This window comes from Corapipo altera, unplaced genomic scaffold (assembly GCF_003945725.1).
Source record: "Corapipo altera isolate COAL_440 unplaced genomic scaffold, ASM394572v1 61305, whole genome shotgun sequence".
Lineage (NCBI taxonomy): Eukaryota > Metazoa > Chordata > Aves > Passeriformes > Pipridae > Corapipo > Corapipo altera.
In genome coordinates this window covers 7,255,651-7,278,517 of record NW_020884909.1, presented here as the reverse complement: position 1 = coordinate 7,278,517, position 22,867 = coordinate 7,255,651, and the positions used below count along the sequence as shown (strand labels likewise).

General features: G+C 39.2%; 1 protein-coding gene across 3 annotated transcripts in view; it reads right to left on the bottom strand.

Annotated features, from left to right (window-relative positions):
- Positions 1 to 1,001: 1,001 nt before the first annotated feature.
- The window catches only part of SLC35D2 (solute carrier family 35 member D2), a 28,189-nt gene continuing 6,323 nt past the window's right edge, over positions 1,002 to 22,867 (bottom strand). The window contains exons 1-12 of one of the 3 annotated variants that reach the window (XM_027653079.1): positions 22,724 to 22,855; positions 19,986 to 20,019; positions 18,315 to 18,401; positions 15,466 to 15,533; positions 12,938 to 13,009; positions 11,179 to 11,247; positions 10,052 to 10,154; positions 9,231 to 9,323; positions 7,934 to 8,001; positions 7,110 to 7,188; positions 5,337 to 5,419; positions 1,002 to 4,752 (exon numbers count right to left, since the gene is read on the bottom strand). In XM_027653079.1, the coding sequence (XP_027508880.1) occupies positions 4,650 to 4,752; positions 5,337 to 5,419; positions 7,110 to 7,188; positions 7,934 to 8,001; positions 9,231 to 9,323; positions 10,052 to 10,154; positions 11,179 to 11,247; positions 12,938 to 13,009; positions 15,466 to 15,533; positions 18,315 to 18,401; positions 19,986 to 20,019; positions 22,724 to 22,854 (990 nt within the window). In that variant the 5' untranslated portion in view covers position 22,855 and the 3' untranslated portion in view covers positions 1,002 to 4,649. Of the gene's footprint in view, positions 4,753 to 5,336; positions 5,420 to 7,109; positions 7,189 to 7,933; positions 8,002 to 9,230; positions 9,324 to 10,051; positions 10,155 to 11,178; positions 11,248 to 12,937; positions 13,010 to 15,465; positions 15,534 to 18,314; positions 18,402 to 19,985; positions 20,020 to 22,723; positions 22,856 to 22,867 lie in introns of those variants that run through there. The other 2 variants (XM_027653081.1, XM_027653080.1) reach the window with 2 other exon arrangements.

Sequence of the window (22,867 nt, the reverse complement as noted above, 5' to 3'; positions counted from 1 at the left end):
TTGCCTCACTTCAATAAAAACGGGATTTATGCACTGCTTCGGAAGCATCTGGTATTCAGGAAGGTCTTCTGCACAGGTATGGATTTAATTTCTTATTAATCCATTGTGAGATGTGCTAATTAAAGGTATATTTAATCCAGTCACATCAAGTCTCTAAGGCAGGAGGAAGGAATGAAGTGCGAGTGTACTGTTCAGGTCATTTCTCAACAAGAAGCCACTTTCAGCAACATCTGTAGCCAAGGGACTCAGAAGCTGCAGTACCTGCTCATTCTTCCTTCACACTGATCATCTAACAAGCTTAAGAAAGACATCAGTGATCAATGGGAAGAAGAAGGTGTTTATTAAACTTTTCTGTTATTTTATGAGAATGCACATTATATTTAAAAAAAGCACTGCCAAGTTGCAGCCTTTGAAGATTTTAGACTAGAGCACACTCAGCTCATTAATGATACCATTAAGGAGAGGTCACCACTTTGGAAAAAAAACCACACTGGAGCAAAGAAAAGTTACTTTGAAAAGCAGAGAACATATGCTAGACATAAACTGGTAGCTTCACACACCAGGAAACTAAGGATATGCTATTAAAATGAAAGCCTTTGCAGAAAAGCAAAAAACATCAGAAGTAGGAACAGGGAGAGAATTCCCATCTACATGTCAGGGTGTGAGCTGTTACCACTTTGACTATTTCTCTATTCTCCCCAAGCAACCAAAAATCTTCAGGCCCACAAACCCAAAGTTTTAGGAGAAAAGGAAAAGAAATCAAGCAAACCATAGTTAGCAGAAACTGTGTTTTGTTCTGAAGGGACAGAAGTGAGAAGACTAATCAATCAAACCACATGATTTTGTTTTTTCCAAGGAATATCTAGGGTTTATATTAGAATAACATTGATACAGTACAACCACATTTGTAAACTACTGAAAAAATCCCAACTAAACAATGATTTCTGGTGCTTGCCTTAGAGTGAAAGTTTCACTCCTTTTCTGGAAAACCACATGAAAACAAAAATAAGAATATTTTTATTGTCATTGTTTAACATTCACAGAGATCAAAGATGGATCTAAACCTAAACCCTGAAAAATAATGCTCCAAACCCTGGGGATAACACAGATCAAGACCACTTCTTCCAGTGAAGAGTTAAGCTGTAGCCCAGACATTTCCAGGGCAAGTTCATGCTGAAACCAGAACAAAAAATTTAACATGTCATGTTACTGACACCTTCAGACAGAAAACCACAATATGAAGATGCTTTACAAGTAGAGATCACAAGTCAGGTAACACTATCTGAAACAAGAAGATAAAAATATCATTACCATCTTAACAACAACCCAGTTTCCTCACACTAAAGCTGTCTTAATTTTTCCACTTTTGTTTTACCTCATAGGTAAGGCCAGTCAAATTTTAAAAGAAGGTAAACAATCACAAATTACCCAAAGAATCACTCCCTATTCAAGGAATAGTTTAAATTTGAACAAGGTTCACTGTTTTCCATACGCAAAAATAATGCTGAATACCTCCTCTAAATTAAAATAATAATAATAATAATAATTTTAAAAATCCCTTAAATTTGATGATGGACTCAAAACACAGACTTCCATAGCTGCCAGTTTTCTCTTCCTGTCTTCCCTGATACCCTGTCATTTTTGTTTTCCTGAGGTCGACAAGGAGTCTCAGGTAGGACTATGGAACTTCAGGGGCCTAGTAGTAAATTAGATACTGAGAGGGAAAATAATAAATTCTTAAGAATGTGAAGACTTGTTTATCGAGCCCACTCTAAGGTTTTTGTCTGAGATATTGCCTCTCTGTCTTTCATAGGAATCACTGCGAGAACTTTACAAAGTGCATGGATAGGAAATTCTTTGGGTGACCATATTTTTTTGTCTCTTAATCTCATTTCACTAGAGCTAGGCCACTGCTAAGAAATCCCCATAAAATTTAGAGTATGAACAGATCAAGGTACAGGACAATATCCTTTGCTAGTCCAGTTACTGTTTTTCTTTGTATGTTCCCTTGTAAATATACCCCGACTCCTGTAATGGTATCAGTGTAATTTTTAAAACCTTATTTTCATTAATATGAAATCTGTAGAAAAGGTGAGGACTATCAACAGCTGTATCTAACAAAAATCAGTTTTAAATTCCTATCTTATCAGCTGAAAGACACAATTTCTGAGGTTCTGAATGAAACAGCCCTTTCTGTAATTGCCTAAATTCTAACACAATATTGTGCTTGGTTGAGCCCATATTCTTGGGGTTTTAACCAGCAAATTTTCATCTTTTACATTATCTCTGCAGATACAGAGGAAAATAGTAAGTGACTGAAGCTGAGTTGCTTTGTGAAAGTATGCAAGCACTTGCAAGATCTTCTAGATTGTACCAACTTGTTGTTATTCCTAAATGTATTTTTTAAATAATTCTGAGTAATACTATCATAAAGACTACGAAAATCAGGTCTGTATTTTAGGTGAGAAGTCTAAGTTTGAAGGACCTCAAAAATATTACATGAACAATGAATTAAATAAAGTCATTTCCACTGTGGTACAGAATGAACCAATGAAACTACCTCAAGGATGTTATAGCAGTCGATTATAGAGAAAGCAAATATTTGTCCTGTGCATGTGCTTGAGAGCAGGTGTCCATCCACAGGGGGAAAAAAAAATCAAAAAACTTATTAAAACCATAATTCATATCTTTTTATTTATAAAAGGTACAGCAAAATATTAATTAATTCAATGCACACAGTAGGTGTTCCTTGGTGGGAACTACATCTTTTTTAGCAGGTGCCATTGTTTGTTCATCAGTATTGCAATCAAATGGCACTCATAATCATTTCATAATCAATGAAAACCTTCCAATGCCTTGTCTCACTGCAGAGGGCTGAGGTTCAATAGTTTGGATTGTGGAGGTAGAGATGATCCAGAAAAAGAGGAGTCCTACAAAAGAATGCACTCAAAAATATTGAAGGCTTTTTAAGTATAAAGGAAATCTTTAAAAACTCTTAAAATATTTGCAGCAAACCCTTCCCCCCCCAGACCTTCAACACATAGAAAATGCAAGTCACATCTCTTAAGATAGCTGTGAGAGCTCAGATTTCTCTTTTCACTTCAACTGTGCCCTTAAATTCCACTTGTAGTATCTCCAGTCACTGCTTCACTTGCCATTCACATCCATGCAGGCAGTGGGAAGCCCAGTCATTCCCGGAAGCTTCTGGTGTGATCCACCCACATCTCTTCAACCTAATCCAGACTGGTCATCCATGTGCTACACACAGAGTAATGCTTTTCAGATTTAGCTCTGCTTTAATTCAGAGGGGGATCAAACAAGTCATTAGACCACGCTGGTTCCACATCAAAGTCTTCCAAAATCTTCTTTTGATTTGATTATTTTCAAAAATCTTGGCTCGTGCTTGCAGGGAATTGAGACTTTCAACAAGATTAATTACTCTGCTGTCTTCCGGTGCTGCAGTGCTTCTATCACGTTTTTCAGAGGTTAACACTTATCCTCAGAGGCACAGGTAAGCATTGTCAACCATATTTTCAAAGAAGGAAATACAGATACAGAGCAGTGTCACTGTTGTCCCAGATGACACCTCAGACCATCACTGTGTAGACTGTACCTACTCCAGCAATCCCCATGCTTATAATGATTCCTTGCTCAGAATTTAAAGCATAAACTAGTACCAGACAAGCTTTCACTGTACATATATAAAGACACAACAAGACACTGAGCCTTTTTTCTCAGTTTAAACACGAGTCAGTCTCCCATATACCAATCAGTCTCCCCTCCCTACTATGTTTGTACATAGCAGCATCACTTCTCTGCAGCAAGACATAGACAAAATATCAGAGGAGGTGATAGTGATTTTAAAAGAAAAATTCACGTAAACAAAAACAGATTTACTTTTTTTTGGTAGTTGCTCTCACACACAGACACACAAAACCAACTTTAAATACTAAAAAATCCTCTGTCATTTTCCTGCTCTCCTTGATATTGCTGCAAAGTTACGAGGATTCACTTTTAACAGTGCCAATTGCAGCAGAGCACCAGGGTGTTATTGAGGATGAAGAAAAGACTGAAAGGGAATGCCTACACAATGTATACTGAACACACTTGGACATATCCCCAATTTTTTAGTCAACACTAACACAGGAAACAATCTGGGGGAACATATCCTCTTTGCCCCATATGTTCTGTATCACCCACACAGAGGTAAATGTGAAAACAGTCTGCACCACCAGGATTTTTGATCTCTTCACTGTCAGTAAGGATTGTACATGGCATAAGGCAATGGTGAATCAGGCTTCATGGTCTTTAAAGGGAGTTTTGCCTCAAGAGACTACTGGCAGACACTGATCTTGGTGAGTACAAACAGCACCCAAACACAGGTAAACACAGAAATTTACAGCTTGAGATTTGCTCATAGCATTCCTTCCTGTTAATTGGCTTTTGGTGTAAAAAAAAAACCCTGAAATTAAACTAGTCTATATGTAAAAAACATGGTGTGCAAGAACATTTCTGAGCCAATGAATCACACCTGTGACAATCGAGGTAGATTTTCTAGTTCCAAATGTGTCCCATCATATAGTTATTTAAGTTCTCAGCAATGCTAAGCACACTTGTATCTTCAGTCCCTTTCAAGGCAGGTACTTTGGCTAACTCTTTGAGGCAGGAAGTGTATTCTCTTCATCCCCAGGTCGTGCAGGCTGGCTGCTTCCTCTCAATGTTAAAAATGAGTACCTCAGTCCTCCTGCCATGCTAAAGAAAAGGGAATGAACAGCAGCGTCAGAGATGTCTGATGTTACAGATGCCATTTCATAGATATGAACCCTTCCTTCCAGAGGATTAAAGAACACCAGCTATCATAAATTAGGAGTGCCTCAGAGCTAGGTAAGCCATCTGAGCAGGCAAAGATCAATCACCAGTTGCTCACACAGATGTAACAGCTCATCCAAGCACAAAAAGCAACAACTCACGAGTCAGAACTTATATTCAACATGCACAACTTATTCAGTCAGTACTCTCACTTCCTACACCACTGGGCTTTTGCTTGCAAGCCTCACAGCTCAGAACTGCTGCTCATTTAAAAAAAAAAAAAATCAATTCAATCCCACACAGTAAAACTTCACAGTTTTACTAATACTTCCACAGTTCAGACCCTACCACAGTTCGATTCAATACCTGAAAACAGACATGATAAAACATGTCTAACTAACTGTAATGTACTTTTACATCCTGAGGCAGTGCTTCATCAGGTCAAAAAAATCAAACAACCCTTAAATCTACAGTTCGCTGAGAGATTTTCAGCTCCAACAAATAAAGGCTATTCAAGTTTCACTCACCAAATATTTAGGCCTATAAAGTTTAACACAGAGAATATGTAATCTCCGCCAATCAACATTCCGATGTAAGCGATGGATATATTCTGAAAGGAAAAAAAAAGTCATGCCTTTATTTAATTCAGGTTTCATCCCCATGAATATCAGTGATATCAGCTAAATTACTTTTCTAGGGAAACAGATATACTCTGTTACTGACCACTCTAAAATCAGTGTTTAAATTCCTTTCATGTGATGTCAGCCTTATGGATAATGTAGCAATGAAACAGAATAATAAAATCAGCATGTTTTCTAAATGCACTGAGAGTGATTTTCTGGGTTAAAAAAAAATAAAAAAAAGAAAATGAGCTACTTGACATTAGGCAAAATGGAGCTATGGCCACCTTTTGAAATCTACTTCTTTATAATCTTTGGAAGGCTCCCTTTAAATCCCATTTCTTAAAAGTGAGTTTTGGGTTCTCAAGCATAAAAAGGATACTTAAAAGTTACAATAAAATTCCTTTATTATTACTTTAACATGGTTATCTGCTTACTTTGCCAACGAAATGTGCACTGAAAGCACTGGGCATCCGTTCCAGAGAGGCACAGTTAGATTCTAACTCTCACCCATCCCCTTCAAGTTTTGGAAAAAATGTCTCCTAAAAATAGAAAGAAAGCTATAGAACTGTGTGATCATTTTACCAACACTTTGTTGCCTTCAGATGTTTTAGCACCTAGCGTGGACAACAACATCATTTGTACTGGCCTCTACTGGACTCTGCTGCACCATAAACTGCTTCTCAACTTTAAAGCTGCACAAAGCGTCTCAAGGACTATCACAGCTCAGAAAATAGAAATTGTGTTGCTCTGACTTCATATATGCAGACATATAAAATGAAAAGAACACTTTCAGGGCCACAGAATGAAAACTACTACATTAATCTCGCCACCTTTCAAAAAAGGGAAAAAAAAAAAACCCTGGGAAAAGTGCGGTACCATCCTCCCTTTGCAGGTTTTGCTATGCGGGAGGTATTGTTTTCCTTAGCCACCCACATAAGGGATGACCTTGAGGACTGTTATTGCTGTGCCTTAACTAGTTTGGATTCTGATAGTGTCTGGCCCACAACTGCACCAGTTTTATCTCCTTCTAAAGCTGTTCCAGGTGCCTGGGCAGAGATGTTCCCAGTTCAGACTTGTTGGCCTCAACAACACCAAGGAAGCTGCACTGGTTTTAAATTAAACTGTGTCAGAGAAAACAGACTGTAAAGACACTGAGTTTTTAAGAAACCAATTTTTTAAGACATGCATGTTTTGCTACTGATCAAATTGACCAGAATTTGCACGAACCATTCAGCTGGAACACAAATTCTCACACAGAGGCTGAGGCAGTTAAACAAAAAGGAATATGCTCCTTACTTCAGCTTAGTCTGTGTCAGTTCACCTGCATTTGCAGCAGGCCACTTTGACTAACACATAATAACCTAATAAAGACCAGAAGCAGGTAGTACCTGATGAAATGTGGTTAAATATACGTTTTTAAATTAAAGTGGTTCAAGTTATTCTTGTAGGAAAACAAAATATAAATCAACACGAACATTGCTTTCTAGGGCATACATGAGCTTCAGTGGAAGAGAACAAGTTCACCCTGTGGTGTGACCCTGTTGGGCACAAGCAGTGTCTATTAGCTCTCATTCTGACTTTCCATCTCAGAGGAGTATAATTAGAATCACTGCTGAGCCAATGCTCTTCCCTGTCTATTTGAGCATTCTTGTTTCCCTCTTCTGCTCCATAACTCACCTTGATGGCACCAACTACTGTCGTTGTGAGTGCAGAATTGTAATGACTGCATAGGACAGTAGAATACATCAAGAGAAACCTAAATAACAGAGAAAATTTTATAAATTCTTCCCAGGGAGCTCAGAAGTTTAGCAACACTTTGAGATGTTCAACATTTTTGGGATCAGTATTTTTCTGGGATCTTCAATCCCACCTGTTTCAAACCCTAAAAAAACCCACCAAACCTGTGGATCTGTATTTTAAATTAATGATGTATGTATCCAGAATATTCAAAATACATGCTTGAGCCCTAGCAGAGCCATCCCTCTTCTCTGTGCTTTTTAAATGTCAGTACTTGAAATTAGTTTGACCCCTTGGTTGGTGATGTGTGGAAGAGATGCAACAAGATGCAACTCATTCTTCTGTTCTTCCTTTGACTCTGCAGTTCCAGCAGGAACAAAGCATTGGGTCACTGCTTTTGAGTCTCCCACACTTTCCCCAGCTACTTTACAGAACAAACACACTGAAACATTTCCTATACTGAAGGACTTACATGCCATTAACTGCAAAACATCAGACGAGACAGATAAAAGAGAGAGTACAGAAAGTACAAAGCTAAATATCAGGCTGTTACCTCACTGTATTGTGAGGTCAACAACACAGATAGTACTGAAACGGTTATTTCAAACATCAGAAATAATTAAAAGACACAACAGAAGCCTGGGGGGAAAAAAAAAACATTTTCTTTGAACTCTAACATAACTTATTAGTGAGTCTTACATTTGAGATTTGCAATTTGAAACACTGTCATAAAAACATCTTGCTTAATTCCCCTGTGTCCTTACCCCAACAAGCAGGAAAGAGTAAATTGAAAGAGAAATAAAAAATTTGTCCAGTGCTGGAAATGTATTGCCTATTAAAAAAAAAGAAAACAGAGAGAGAGAATTATGTGCTATATAATTAGCTGTAAACACACATAACACGTGCTTAATATGAAAATGTGCAAAATCACAAAATACATTTAATTCAAACTAAAATTACGAATCATTTATACTACTGCTGGAAACAGTTCAGTGCATTTAACTGTCCTCACAGTGGACCAGCTGGTAAAAGAGAAGTGAATAACTGGGACACTCAAAAACTACAGTCTGCATGAGGTGTTTATCTTTCCCATAGAGCAAACTTAGCAACAAGTTAAACTTCCCTGCCCAGGTCTCCCAAAATGCTTCCAGCCCTGTGTGCTGGAACAGCAGTTCAAACCTTGCAGCTACACAAACTTGGGCCCTTTCTCCAAGAAGGGCAGCAGCTGCATTCTCCTAAACTGGCTCAAGATCGTGATGGACTGATGTCACAAAGAGATTTCACATTCACAGCAGACCTAAATCCATCACCTTCAGGGAATGATAATTTTTTCCACTTATTACAGACTTCTAGGAACACAATGACAAAATCATGTGAGTCCAGGGCACAACAACATACAACAGAGAACACGGCAATGATTTATGACACCCTCCAAAGAATTTTCAGTGGCAAATCTCAAACATTTCTAAAAAAGACTATGAGTGACTAGACTCGTTTTACTGGTAAGAAAAAGGCAACTCAGTGAGTCTATGAGGGAGCCAGAAAAACACAAACCTTCTGGTCTGATCCTTTATGTGTCAGGACATGCTGACTATGAGACTGTATCAGGATTAGCTATGAAGGTCTTGCTGTCATTCCATGAGAATGCAAAGTGTAGGTTATCAAACTAGACTAAGACTAAACAGAAATCTGTCCTACACACCAAAATGACAGAAGGACTGGAAATGTCCGTGCGTTTCCAATTTCATTTTAGAGCATGTGGCAAACCACACAGTGCAGATGGATTATCAACCAAATTGCTCTAGCTGAAAGGCATATATTAGTTCTTAAACAAAGCCTCATATGAGGACTAGCACACAAATTCACCTTCTTATTAAGAAAATAATCACAAGATCCTACCTGTGAAGAGCAAGTCCAAGGCACACTTTTCATATATTAGTCAATAACATGGAGGTACAATTATCTCTTTAGAGACAAACAAAAAGCCCACCCACTTCCCAAGAGAAAAAAACCTGAACTAAATAAAGTTATCAGTCTGAGATATGCAATACTGCTACTTACCTGCTGAAAGTCTCCAGTAGAAAAGCTAATAATAACTGTTGGAACCACCATGAAACAAGCATTATAGAACAGGACACCGTATTTTCCCAGCTCCTGTGAAAAATGAAAGATGGTGTTTGGAACTACAAGCCACTTGGGAGCAAAACACTACGTATGACTCTGGCAACCTTCCTGACATTATTGTCAATGAGCAGACAGGACATAATAAATTTAAGTTTAAAACATAGCCTTGTGATCCTTGGATTCATTGTTTTGTACTAAGCTTAATTTCCACTTCAGTCACTTTGTCTGTACACTCAGCACAATATGACTGCTCTGTTATACCTTGGACAGTTTCTGTACAATGCCAGCTAGCCAGAAACTTCCCAAAGAACTGGTCCAGAACTGCTTTGTTTAGGACTCCACATAATGCTCTGCCTGGCCAAGGGATTACTCATTCCACCTATTGCAACTTAAACATGAAAACACGTAACAGGAAAATGAATGAAGTCTGACATGTAAATGATTAATTTATGGTTTGGATTATTTTTTTTTTATTTACTTTTTGCCAAAAGCAAGGTTTTAAAGTAACCATAAACTCTGTCTAGGAGACCTGGGAGAAACTAAAAAATATACTGTTTGTTTACCTAAGCCTGCCCAGTGATTCAAATAAATTTTCCCAGGTTGTTCTGTATTGAAGATGCATATATCAATGGAAATGTGAAAGTAAATTAAACTGTTTATTAGTTCATAACTGTTAAGTACATAAAATTACATAACAAGTAATCCACTGTTATCATATTGTCATAATGTTAAATTCAATCTAATCACCCCACAGTTACCTTTGGATCGATTTTCTGCTTTGTGTAAACTCCATTTGCTGCTGTGAAGATATCATTCAGCAACACAAAGATGTAGCCCTCCAGATTGAAAGACAAATCAGACCTGGGGAAGAAATATTATACTGTAAATAAGCAAACAGTATGCAATGCATTGCATTGCCTTGCTTACCTAGAGGGGCACTGTAAATGAGGATATGCAAATCCTGACAGCTCCAGTAAGTCACAGGTTTTGCTTCAAGCATTCTTTGTAAGTCAAAGTACTCTACATTTCTCCAGTCACAGAACCTTCACAAATGAGCCACTGGAGAGTTCCCAGCAGTCAGTGTGAAAGTGGCAGGAAATGTTCAATTTTCATTCAGTGAAAAATTCCACCCATCTCAACCCTGAAAACCAGTCCAACTATTACTGAGTATACTTACCTATTACTTTTAATACAAAAAGTAGCTAGGGTTTGTTACAGTCAGGCCAGACATATTGTCATCCTTTCTGTTTTGACTAGTTACCTCATGGATATAGGGTAATTCACTTAATAGGACATGGTTCTATCTGAGTCACATCACATGGAAATTATTTACCTTTGTACACAGCAAAGCCAAGAAACAAACAAAACACCCCATTACATTTCCAATTAGGTAAAGGAATATTCAAATAGAAAGAAAGCACAGGACAACAGCATAAGAGTGCTTTGTGAACTTAATCTCACAATTGAACTTATTCAAAGTGATTAAAAAAATAGACAATACGTAACTCAATATCTGACAACCAAAAAAATCAGTCTTTCTATCCAGAACAGAAATATATCTTTTTCTAAGAATATTAAAATACACTGATACCATGAAATAAAAGCAACATTCCTCACACAGCTTTAGCTTGCTTCATTTATGATCCTGCAAACGTGGAAAAACTTAGAGGTGAAAATAGAAGCACCCAAATACTTCCAGCAGGAACCAAAATTTCCCCTTTGTATTCCTGCACCTCCCAGTGATGTCAGCAGAGAGATTTTACAAATCAATTTATTCCAGAGTAACTGATGCAAACTTAGATTTACTTGGAACTAAACCAGGAAAAAACCCTTCTGTTTTCCCTCCCCTCATAAAATGGCTTCATATAACAAACTAAAACCTTACCCAGCTGCTATGAAGGCCCCAAGAATGATGGCAAACACACTGACTATAATACTCAGTGGGTACCGCTTCCTGTAGGCAAAAATAAGACAGTTCACATTTTCATTATTTGAAGAGGAAACTAAATGGCTGTCTGCCTGAAAAGCTTCAAAGCAATTAGTAGTAACAGAACATTTAACAGGAGGGCAAAGTCTTGATAACCTTGCAGAAGCAACGTGATTGCCCACGTGCCACACTGTCAGACCTTGGCCCCTGAGAACAGAGGTTGAAAAAGCACCATGAGCGTTCTGCTACTGGATAATTACAGCAGTAAATATTAAAGGTTTAAAGTAACAGAGCTGGAATAAACCAATTCAATGCATATTGGTATTCGTAATGGACATATTTCAGTGTCTCGCAGCAATCCAACAAGGGAAAATCACTGTGTATCTCTCACTTAGTTTTTCATATCACCTTTCCTGGGAAAAACACATTATCTGGACTGTTTTTCAAACAGATACTTATTTCGAAGTCAAACTGAAACTTCGTGCATGAAAGGGAAAGCACGGAGCTTATGATATTCTTCACCACCACAGTGCTGCCACAAAGCAGTGAAAAGCATAATGTAAAGCTGTTCTTTCTTTTATATATCTACATTACTTTATTTGGAAATGCCTTAAGTGCTCATTTTTCGCACCACATGTGATATACCTTAGAGACATCTCCCTAGTCCTTAGTCTGTCAGGCTAGCCTGAGAGAGGAGATCCATCAAAACAAAATGTACAGTGCTGTTGGAAAAATGCTCTTGGAGAAATCCTGTGTGTCAAAGGAGCCCAGCTGTGGACAACAGTCCCAACAATAAAGCTGTATGCAGGCTCTGGACATATCAATCTTTGATCATAATGACTCTCAACAGTAACGAGCCATACCTTGACCGTTTTTCAAAGCCTGACATAAACCTGCACAGACTCTCTGGAGTCCTTTCATCTTCAGCCCTGAGGAAATACACTGTCCCAGGCTCCTAAGCTTCCCTTAGGAGGGATGTTAGGATGCTGCTTGCACTCACAGACACATGGCTGTAGTCCAGCTGAGCACATATGACAATCTCACTGACTTATGTTTTTCTCACATGCTTGTGGGAGTCTTCAGGCCCACAGGAGAAGACAGCAAGTTGTGCTTTCCCTGTGAGAACTTACAACTGCAAAGAATACCAGAGCATCTCCAAATATGAATCACACTGATCAGCTGCTGCTTCAGGCAAAAGGAGATGACAGTCTAGTTCTGGAAAGCTTGGCCATCACTCTCTTGCTGCCTGGGTTCAGCTTCAGCAAGTTGTTTTTCCCTTTGTGACTTCATCTTAATCTACCACCAGCCATGTGGATAGAGCTATGAAGTTGTAGATAAAATAAGATGTATTTATACTATCACCACTGTTTTGAGACAGAAGGACTTGTCTGTTTGAAGCCGTTTGCAGATTAGGGGCCTTCCAGATGAGACACAAACATAACCACTAAAAGTGTCTGAGTTGTGTCTGCTTACCTGAATCCTGTGCAACAGCCAAGAGAGATGTGCAAATGAAAGCAAGGTTATTTTTTTTCTGCATTCCCTAAAATCTATGTATCTGTGTCTTCGAAAAAAACCCACTTTCTTTGCTTTTCTCTATTTGTCAGCAAAAATCACTCATTCAATATTCTGATGAGCTGTTGCAAGCAATCCATTTGATGTGATCTAAAATGAAGGTATCTTAAAGGAAAAAGAAACAAAACAAAACAAAAAGGATCACCCAAGTATGATGATTTCCAGCAGTAAAGTAAGTGGAATGGTAAACTTCCTGAGCACTGTAAACATCGGCAAACTGTCAAAAAAACAAAATAAAAATCCAAGCATAATATCAGATTAACAACATTCTTATGTTCTAATTCTTATCTTACTAAACAGAGGATGGAACCATTAGTCCAGCAGTAAAAAACAAATCAAATATCCAATCACTTAGCATCAGTCTGACATTAGACACAGATTAGATAACCAAATTGTTGAAAAATAACAAGCTTTGATAATTTGTAAGCCAGTGCAACTGGCTACCTTCTAGAGGTCCCTCTGCATTAGTGAAATGGAATTTAATAGATATTTTCTACCTAGTATAACCCCATGAAATTTATTTTTTTTTCAAAATTCATGGGCAGGGTTAAGTAAAAATTATTTCTATAATAAACTTAGAGGATGGACAATAAACTTGTCTCTGAAAACATGTAAAAGAAATAAAATACAAAGAAACCATGCTTAGTAAACAAGATGTACCTTCAAAAAAGTAAAACAAATCCATGAGAAAAAAAATCAGAGAAAGTACAAGAAACATGAAAGGTGGGGACCAGCTGCAACTACCAAACTGTCACTTTTGAGCAACATATGGTTGATCTTCATGAAGTAATGCAGTTGGAAATCTTTTGGATTGAGAAAACACTTGCATCTGACTTTGGAAATCTGACAGCATGGCCATACGGACCAATTAATCCTCTGCTTAAGATAGTTACTACCAACTGCATTAATAAACGATACAAATGTTAACACAGAGTTTAATCAGTTTAAAACAGATATTTTTAAGTTATGCATTGGATCATCTACACCTTCCAGACAACCCAAACTAGCTGGAGAGTTCCACAGCATAAACAAATGTCACATATCATAACAAAATGTGCTGTAACAATAAGTTAATGGTAGAAATGCTGCAGCCATTTTTACTTTTCTGTTATAAAAATTAATTATGAATAGTAAATCTAAGAGAGGTATATCAGCCCCAGGAGAGGTAGATGGTGCATGTATGTTTAGAATACCATACTAAACATTTAAAATTACAGTCGGGGAAAGTGAAAGAAAAACCCATGAATCAAACTTTTACAGGATTGGAACTACTTTTACAATCACAATGGCTGAAGTGCTACCAGGGACAGTACTGCCTAAGTCTTTATGTCTGCCTAAACAGTCACTTCAGTGGAACAATTTCTGAATGCGTACAACAAAAAGTTGCAGAATCAGGCATCCAGTGTTCCTAGATAGGGAAAGTTAATTCTTTAACTATAGAGAATTAATAAACAGAAATGTAAATAATAAGAAGAAATAAAAAGAAATGTAAACAACTTAAAAGTCATACATGGGAGACCTCGTTGCTCTCTACAACTACCTGAAAGGAGGTTGTCGTGAGGTGGGGGCTGGTCTCTTGTACTGTGCCTGCAGTGAGAGGACAAGTGGAAATGTCCTTAAGGTGAGACAGGGGAGATTAGATACTAGGACAAATTTTTTTACCGTTAGGGTGGTCAGGTATTGAAATGGGTTGCCCAGGGAGGTGGGTGGTGGAGTCACCACCCCTGGAGGTGTTCAAGAGGCATCTGGATCTGGCTCTGGGTGATATGGTTTACTGGTTCAGGGGTTATAGTGGAAGTGCTGGGTTGATGGTTGGACTTCATGATCTTAAAGGTCTCTTCCAGCCTTGACAATTCTATGATTTTATGATTCTGTTTTCTTTCCCAGCATCTCTCTCAAAGTTAGGAAATGCAATAAACCTGCAAAATTCCCTGTTTTGGTTTAGCTTGCAACCAAACCCCTAGGAGCCTGCAGTAACACATAAAGAACCACCACAATGGCAGGGCTGTATCCTCCAGTCCTGATGCAGCCATCACGTTTCTGCATTCCTCTTCCACAGGAAATCTGGTCATTCAATCTATTACAGCATGCTGGGTACATAACTTGCACCTTTTTAGCACTAGTGTGGAAGCAACTCTCACTAATCCATGCTGACAGGCACACAGGAGTCTGGGAGCCCTTCAGCAACACCCCCCAACAACCTACTTTTGGGGCTCTACGACCACCCCACTACCCAGTAGTTTTCCCATCTCTTGGTGATTCCCAAACAGCTGCAATGACATCATGCTACACCTCTTTAACTTATGCTTCTTCCTTCAGAAACATCTTAGGAGTTTTCCAGCTCTCTGGTTAGGACACCCATGAAAAGCTGGGCACTTGGCTATGAGGGCAAAGTGGAAGCACTTTCATGGTCACATAGAAAAATTGTGATTTTATGGCAGTATAGGCCTGGTTAAGCTCCTTTTAAAAGAAGCAGACACCTTGTAAACAGATCAAATGACTGGGTAAGAATTTCCTAATAGCACAAGGGGTTTAGAGAGACAGACAGACACCACATGCATTTAAGGCCCTACCCAATGCTCTTCTTTAGCGCTTATTTTTTACCTCACAAGAGAAAAGTCTTTTACCTCACAAGACAAAAAACAGTCTACTTATAATTTCCATTTACTGTACCTGAGTTTGCTGGTACTTGATAATCCACTTATGTGGTTTCCAACATAAATCAGAGGCAGAGGAAACAACTGTGATAAAATTAAAAGCACAACTCAGATTATTATGTGTTGAAGCACTGCTGAGAAACTTTACATGATAGAATTTGGTACCCATGTCAGATGTACTTTTAGCAAGAAAGATGGGGTTTTTTGAGGGCAAAAAATGTGACTATGCTGCAAACTCATCTGCAGCTCACATTTATGTGACCAATCATAACCACAACTTCACTGATTCATTAAAAGAGTTGCAATCTACCTCTAATAAGACTTAGACTCCATTTAGAGTAAATGTTGGTCAGTTTTATTTTAATTACTATAATCCTCAGATTAATATCCACCCTCATATTTAATTTTAGGTATAAATACTAACAACAGTAGCTAAATAAGCAAGTGAACAGGTGGCATAAAACAATGAATAAACTGTAAGTATGCTGTGCTTCTCTACAGACTCCACATATATTAGTAAGCCTGGAAGTTACAACATTTTAGATCTACCCAACAAATCACGTTATGCAAGACATTAGAAAGGAAAGATAAGTATTTAGGGATAAATTAAACTTTACCCATCATAGCTTCTAGCATAAAGAGACTGACTTGCAATACAGAGAAAACATAACAGAATTTCAGCGCCTGAAGAAAAGAAGCCAGGGATCTCCACACAATACTCAGCTGCAATTCAAAGCTGTTAATTTTCCCGTTACACAAAAATTGCAGTATCAGAGAAGGGGTGAGGCTGGAATTTGCAGAAGATAAAAACCAACTAAAGTGATCAATGAGGACAAAGGTAGTGTGTGCAGTTAGTCCCATTCACTATCAGTCAGGTGGAGCTGGAATGGCAGGAAGACAAAACAGACCTCTATCCTAATAACTGCTGCTGTTCCTACACAAGCTTCGGGAGATAAAACATGGTCTGCTGGAAAGGTATACAGAGAAGTGGGCTGCATTTTATCTATGTCAAAAATTCTGCACTTCTTTTACAGCGGGTGAGAAGAAAAGTGAAGTGAAACTTAACTATACTTAACTGAAGTTCACTTTTAAGTGAAAGTAACAGTTAAAGTTAGGACTATAAAGAAAGCAGGACCATAAGTAACAATAAATATGCAGCTTGTCAACATAAGTTTGCAAAAATTTTATAATGCACTATCTCTTTTGCAGACTTTTTTTGGAACATTTTGGTTTATTTCATACATAGACCGAACAAAGAGAGGACATTATATTATCTTTCCTCTAAAACTTATCCATTATAAAGACAAAATTATAACATTCAGCACAACACCAGAGGTAAGTAAATCATACACTTAAAAAGGGTCAAGAACTCCAAAGCTTCATTGCTAAAATAAGCATTTTACTACTTTAAAACTCTAGCTGAAAGCACTGAAGACATAAACCATTGCAGGAGTGAAAAGTAATGATTATCTGAGTGTCAAAGCAGAAGTTGTCAAAAGGATGAAGAGCTGGTCTAAGGGTTCTTTAAAAAGTAAAGAAACAAGCAATGAGCAATCCAGCTGATTCACTGTGACTGGTCAAATCCAGCACTACAAGCAATATGCAAGTCCTGGGTGCTCCAGTGCTGGCTGCTCCCAGTCCATCCAGGGAAGTCTTCCAAAGGACAGATATTATCAGGATAAAGAAAATGGGAGCTGTGTTGTGCTAATGCCTTTGTCCTGACATTAAAGTGAAGGCAACAGCAGAGAGGGAGCACAGTGGGACTGAGGGAGGTGGAGGGAAGGAACTTCTCAAGGTCTCAGTAAGTTGCTTATATGTGGAACTCAAAGCTGTCCTCTGGGAAACCCTCTTCTTTCTTATTTTGGAATAAGGAAGGATTGTCCATTTTATGATTGACACCACAGATTTTCCTCCAAGACTTTTTACATGCAGAAATGCCAATGATTTCAACCTGCATTAAGAATGAACAAGTTTGCAAGACATCCATAGAAAACCTCACAGGGACCAGACAAGATTCTGCAATGAAGATGCTGGCCTGAAAAGATACAATATCTGAGCCCTGCAGCAGAGCTGGAAACCATCTCTGTACCTCTGAGCAAACACCAACCAACACCATGCAACAAGACTCAAATTCACGGGCTAATGCATCAGAGTAAAACTCCAGAAACATTGCATATTGATGCAAAAATCTACAAGGATCATTGCTGCAGTCATTTCACATACTAGTTCCCAAACTGAGGTAACAGGACATCCTTTCCTATTTGCTCTGGCCTGCCTCTTTAGACCATATGCACTTGAGGTCTGTACAATGCACCTAGCTGCTCCCTACAGTATTTTCAGTGGGCATTATTTTAGCCCCTTTTATGGGACATAAATCTCACATTTAGAGTCAACTGTTGTTCAGGCTTTTGGTCTATCACGTGTTCTTTTCCTACTGTTTCATCACATGCTCCACTGAGATTTCCAAGCAGCCCTTCTCCCTTCATGCTGTGTGCAAACGTCCTTCACAAACTCGTATCTCCCACTGATCCCACAGAGAGCTGTCAAACCACCACAATACACCAGAAAAACACTTCAGGAATATGAAAGAGTTCATCCAGCTGTATGAAGGTACAGCACCCTCTCCCATCTACTCCATAACCAAATGGCAGCAGGTTTCTCTGCAAACAGAGCTTATCCCTACAGCCCAAACACACAAGAATATCGTAAAGAATTTAAAACTATCAAATCCAATATTAAATGCAACATAGATACAAATAAACCCATGTGACAAACAAATGTAATTTTTTTTTGTCTGCGTAGGAAAGAATGCCACTATAAGAAATAACTCCTTGCTATTAATAACAAGACATACATAATTCTTACCTTCACAGGTATACTTTTGTCAAAATCAGGGAAGTGAACAATATTATTTAATTTTGACACATACAAGATAAGTATAGTGGTTGCCATCTAAACAAAAAGAAAAAACAAAAAGAAGTCATGTAAGAGCAAAATTGTAATGTATGAATAGAAGAAGTGCTTCAAAGACAAAATCTTTACATGCAATTAACAAATGCTATGTATTTGTATTTCTGTCAAAGAACAACACAGCATGCAGTTAACAAACTGAAATAACTTCATTCTTACCAATTTTGCCAGCTATTTATTTAAAAGTAAAATATACACATGCACTTTCCTATCTGAAGAAAATTGGTGGCACTCTGTGAAATAGTGCATGTTGAGAGGGAGCTGAAAAATAAAACAGGACACAATCCTAGATTAACCATGAGATTTTTACTCAAAGAGTTGTTTAGTCTGCAAAACCACTCCTAAAGCTTTTTTTTTCATAATGCAAGACAGTGGTTGTGCATTGATCAGTCTGTAGATAATATCAGGAAGAAATAATACAGATATAGACAGAATGAAGATGAATATCTTAGCAATCACACCACAAGTCTTAATGCTGTCCTCAGGGAGTCAAAAAAAAGGTAAAATTTTCCTTATACAAAAATACAGCAGTCGAATATTTAGAGAAAGCAGTGGAGTCATGTTCTGCAGACTAAAGTGTTATACCATACTTTATGTACTTCACAAAGTGTTCAGGGAAATCCTGGAAGGATCAGTCAACAAAAAAAAAAAAAAATGGAAATGCCATTAAGTCTTAGGTTCTGCAATGAAACAAAGCCATAGCATCACATGGATTATTGCTGCATTTTGTAGTCTTCCACTGAAACATGATCTGTGGTTCCTTGAACATTCTGGATGTGTAAAACTCTCCCTCCCACTTACAAAGACTTAACAAGACATTTTACTGTCTCCTGCACTGAACAGCAGAGACGTCAGGCTTGTAGTACCCTGTTTTAACCTCTTCCTCACTACCCCCTGGCATGCACCCTGGTAGAAAGCAAATCCTCTTTAAAATGTATTTGCCTAAATAAAAAAACCCTTGCTTCAAGGCTCTGTCTTTCCCAGTGATCCCTCTGCAGTCACACATTCTTCTTTACGGACCACACCTGCAAACATGTGAACTTTTTTTATTTTATTACGATGCCTACTGACAACAAAAATAATAAAAAAGATTGCTGCAGTACTGTGACTTGCAAATAAAGCAACAGAGAATCAAAATTTTGTGCTGGTGCTATTGCAAAACTGTTAGGAAATGAGGGACATATTTATGAGGAAATACATGGTTTTGCTACAAAGAGGGGCAATATCTAATATAATCCACAAATGTTCAAGGACTCTTACAGGATGTATGCACTTTCTAGAACAAACCTTGACAGTTTTGAAGGCCTGATCTCTTAATTATTGAACTTCGTAAGGAGAAATAAATGGCATTCCCAGTCTTTTATGTGACTCTTTTCAGGTAATAATTTTTACTTGAACTTACAACTTCCCAGTTCTCCATCAAGCAAATTACAGTTCCTTATAGTCTATCTAATCCAGAAGATGAGCAGTTCAGTATAACTGGGGTTTTGGCCCTCTAAAATCTAACTCTATTTTCATTAGTTTAACTTACAAAATAATGAATACATAAAGTACTTGTGAACATACCTGTCCGATTCCAAGGAACACTGGCGATGGGAAGCTGAAAAGCATTAACAGATACTTAATACTGAGGAATGGAAAAACAACAAAAAAGTTTAAATTTAATACCAAAACCAACAACTGACAGAATGACCGTCCTGTGTTTCAGAAGTGCTCAGGGCTACACTTATTGTAGTCCTGATATTTTATTTATGCAGCAAAACGCAATCCAGATAATACTGGAAATGCACAGGCGGTCAATTCTAAACTGCTAATAGTTTGGGGGACATTTGTAAGTGAAGGTGGCACACTCAGTGAACTCTTAACAATGCATCATTTTTTGAGTGGCCTCACGTACAAATTATGCATTCTGAGAAGGTATAGTAACTTAAATCTCTTGCACTGCCCTCACTTGGAAGCTTATCTCGACAGTCCAAATGTACTAGTAATATGTTTCTGTGAAAATCAGATTCCTGGGTAAATGTTGTAGAAACATCCCTTGTCTGCTAAAGGGCTACATTCCTACCAAATCCTACCATTCCCTTCAGCTTCAGTTAGCTTTAGCTGAAAGCACAGATAGAATCATAAAATGGTTTGGATTGGAAGGGGCCTTAAAGATCATCTCGTTGCAGCTCCCTGTCATGAGCAGGGACACCTTCCACTATTCCAGGTTGCCCAGAGCCTCATCCAGCCTGGTCTGGAACAGCTCCAGGGATGGAGAGTCACAGCCTCTCTGGACAACCTGTTCTAGTACCTCACCATTCTCACAGTAAAGAATTTCTTCCTAACATTAATATAAACCCGCCTTTTTCAGCTTAAGGCCTTTCCCCTTTGTCCTATCACTACATGCCTTTGTAAAAAGTTCTTCTCCAGCTCTCTTAAGGTACTGGAAGTCCACAATAATGTCTCAGAATCTTCTCCAGTCTGATCAACCCCAACTCTCTCAGCCTGTCTTCACAGCAGAGGTGCTCCAGCCCTGTGATAAGTTTAGTGGTCCTCTTCTGGACTCATTCCAGCTCCTTCTTGTGCTGGGAGTCCGAGACCTGGACACAGCCCTCCAGTGGAGTCTCATCAGAGCAGAGGGGGGAGAATCCCCTCCCTGGACCTGCTGCTCACACCTCTTTTGACACAGCCCAGGATACAAGTGGCCTTCTGGGATGCAAGCACACATTGCCTGCTCCAAAAACAACCCCAAGTCTTTCTCCTCAGGGCTAGTCTGAATCCATTCTCCTCCCAGTCTGTATGTGTGCTTGGGATTGCCTCAACCCAGGGGCAGGACCTTGCACTTGGCCTGGCTGAACTTCATGATTATCACACAGGCCCACCTCTCAAGCCTGCCAAGGTCCCTCTGCGTGTCATCCCTTTCCTCCAGTGTGTCAACTACACAAATTTGCTGGGGGTGCACTTGATCCCAGCCTCCACATCACCAACAAAGATGTTAAACAGTGCCAGTCCCAGCACCTGTCTCCAAGGACAACACTCATCACTCTCCACTTGGACACCGAGCTGTTGACCACAGCTCTTTGACTGCACCCATCCAGCCAATTCCTCATCCATCCAGTGGTCCATCCATCAAATCCATGTCTCTCCAGCTTAGAGACAAGGAATGTCACATAGTCAAATACTCTGCACAAGTCCAGGTGCCCTTCCCTCATCCACCACTGCTGCAATCCCATTGTAGAAGGCCCCCAAATTTGTCAAGGCATGATTTGCCCTTTGTGCAGCCAAATCACCTCCTTATTCACCATGTCCCCTAGCATAGTTTCCAGGAGCACCTGCTCCGTGATCATGCCAGGCACTGAGGGGAGACTGACCAGCCTGTAGTTCCCTGGATACTACATTATTAGTTCTAGAGAACTAATTACTAGTAATACTAATAATATTAATAATACTAAGTATATTAATAATACTAATTAGTATCCACATCGCAGGTCCCTGGATATCCCTGGATTAAGATACTCAAAAGTTAGAAAGACAGAAACTCAAGCAGAACACCTGAAAAGCCTGAGTGTCTCCATTCCCCCCCTTAATGTACATCAAGTTAAAACTACTCAGAGTATGGCAGTAACTGGCCAATCTCCATCTGCATACTGAGAGATGTTATACATAGTTCCTGTGTCTTCCAACAGCAGCAAAGATTAGAAAATAACAGCCAGTTTGGCTTTTAAACTTTTCTTTTTCCTTTTGTTTTTTTCTTGTTCTGATTTTGGTACATAATGAGCAAAACCACAGCAAAACTAGAGCAAAGATAAAGTAAAATATATTAGTGGTGAGAAAAAAATCACAGCCACAGGACAGTCACAGAACATCCTGAGTTGGAAGGGACCCATGAGAATCATCGAAGTCCAAGTACTAATCCAGACTGGCAAATACGAATTGGAGAGGAATGCTCAAGTTCCTCTGTTTCCCGAGCTGCAAGAGTGTGGAAAGTGCAAGTGGTCTGCAGGTAACACAGTGGCACACGATGCCAATTATCACAATGATTCTACATCACGGGATGCGGAATGATGGGATTTAGCTCCGTCAACTCAGAGTCCTTCAGTGTTTTTATGACTAAGCAATTTTACGAAGTTCACTTTTCATTTCTGGCTACCCCGAGAAAGAGGAAGGCAAGGAGTCTGTTCGGGAGGCAGAGCCGCGGGACGCGCCGTTCCGGCAGGGCCCGCACACTCCGGCACGAGTCGGTCCGAGCCGGGGAGCCCGGCCCGGCTCCCGGGACCGCGCGGGCCCGGCCTGGCCGGCGCTCACCTGCAGGCTGAGCTCACCTGTAGGCGCTGAGCAGTGCCTTGTTGACCAGCACGATGAGGAAGGAGCACGTCCCGTAGAACAGCGCCGAGAGCACCCTGGGCAGCGCCGGGGCCGCCGCCGCCTCCCCCGCGGCCTGCGCGGTGCTCATGGCGGCGAGGAGG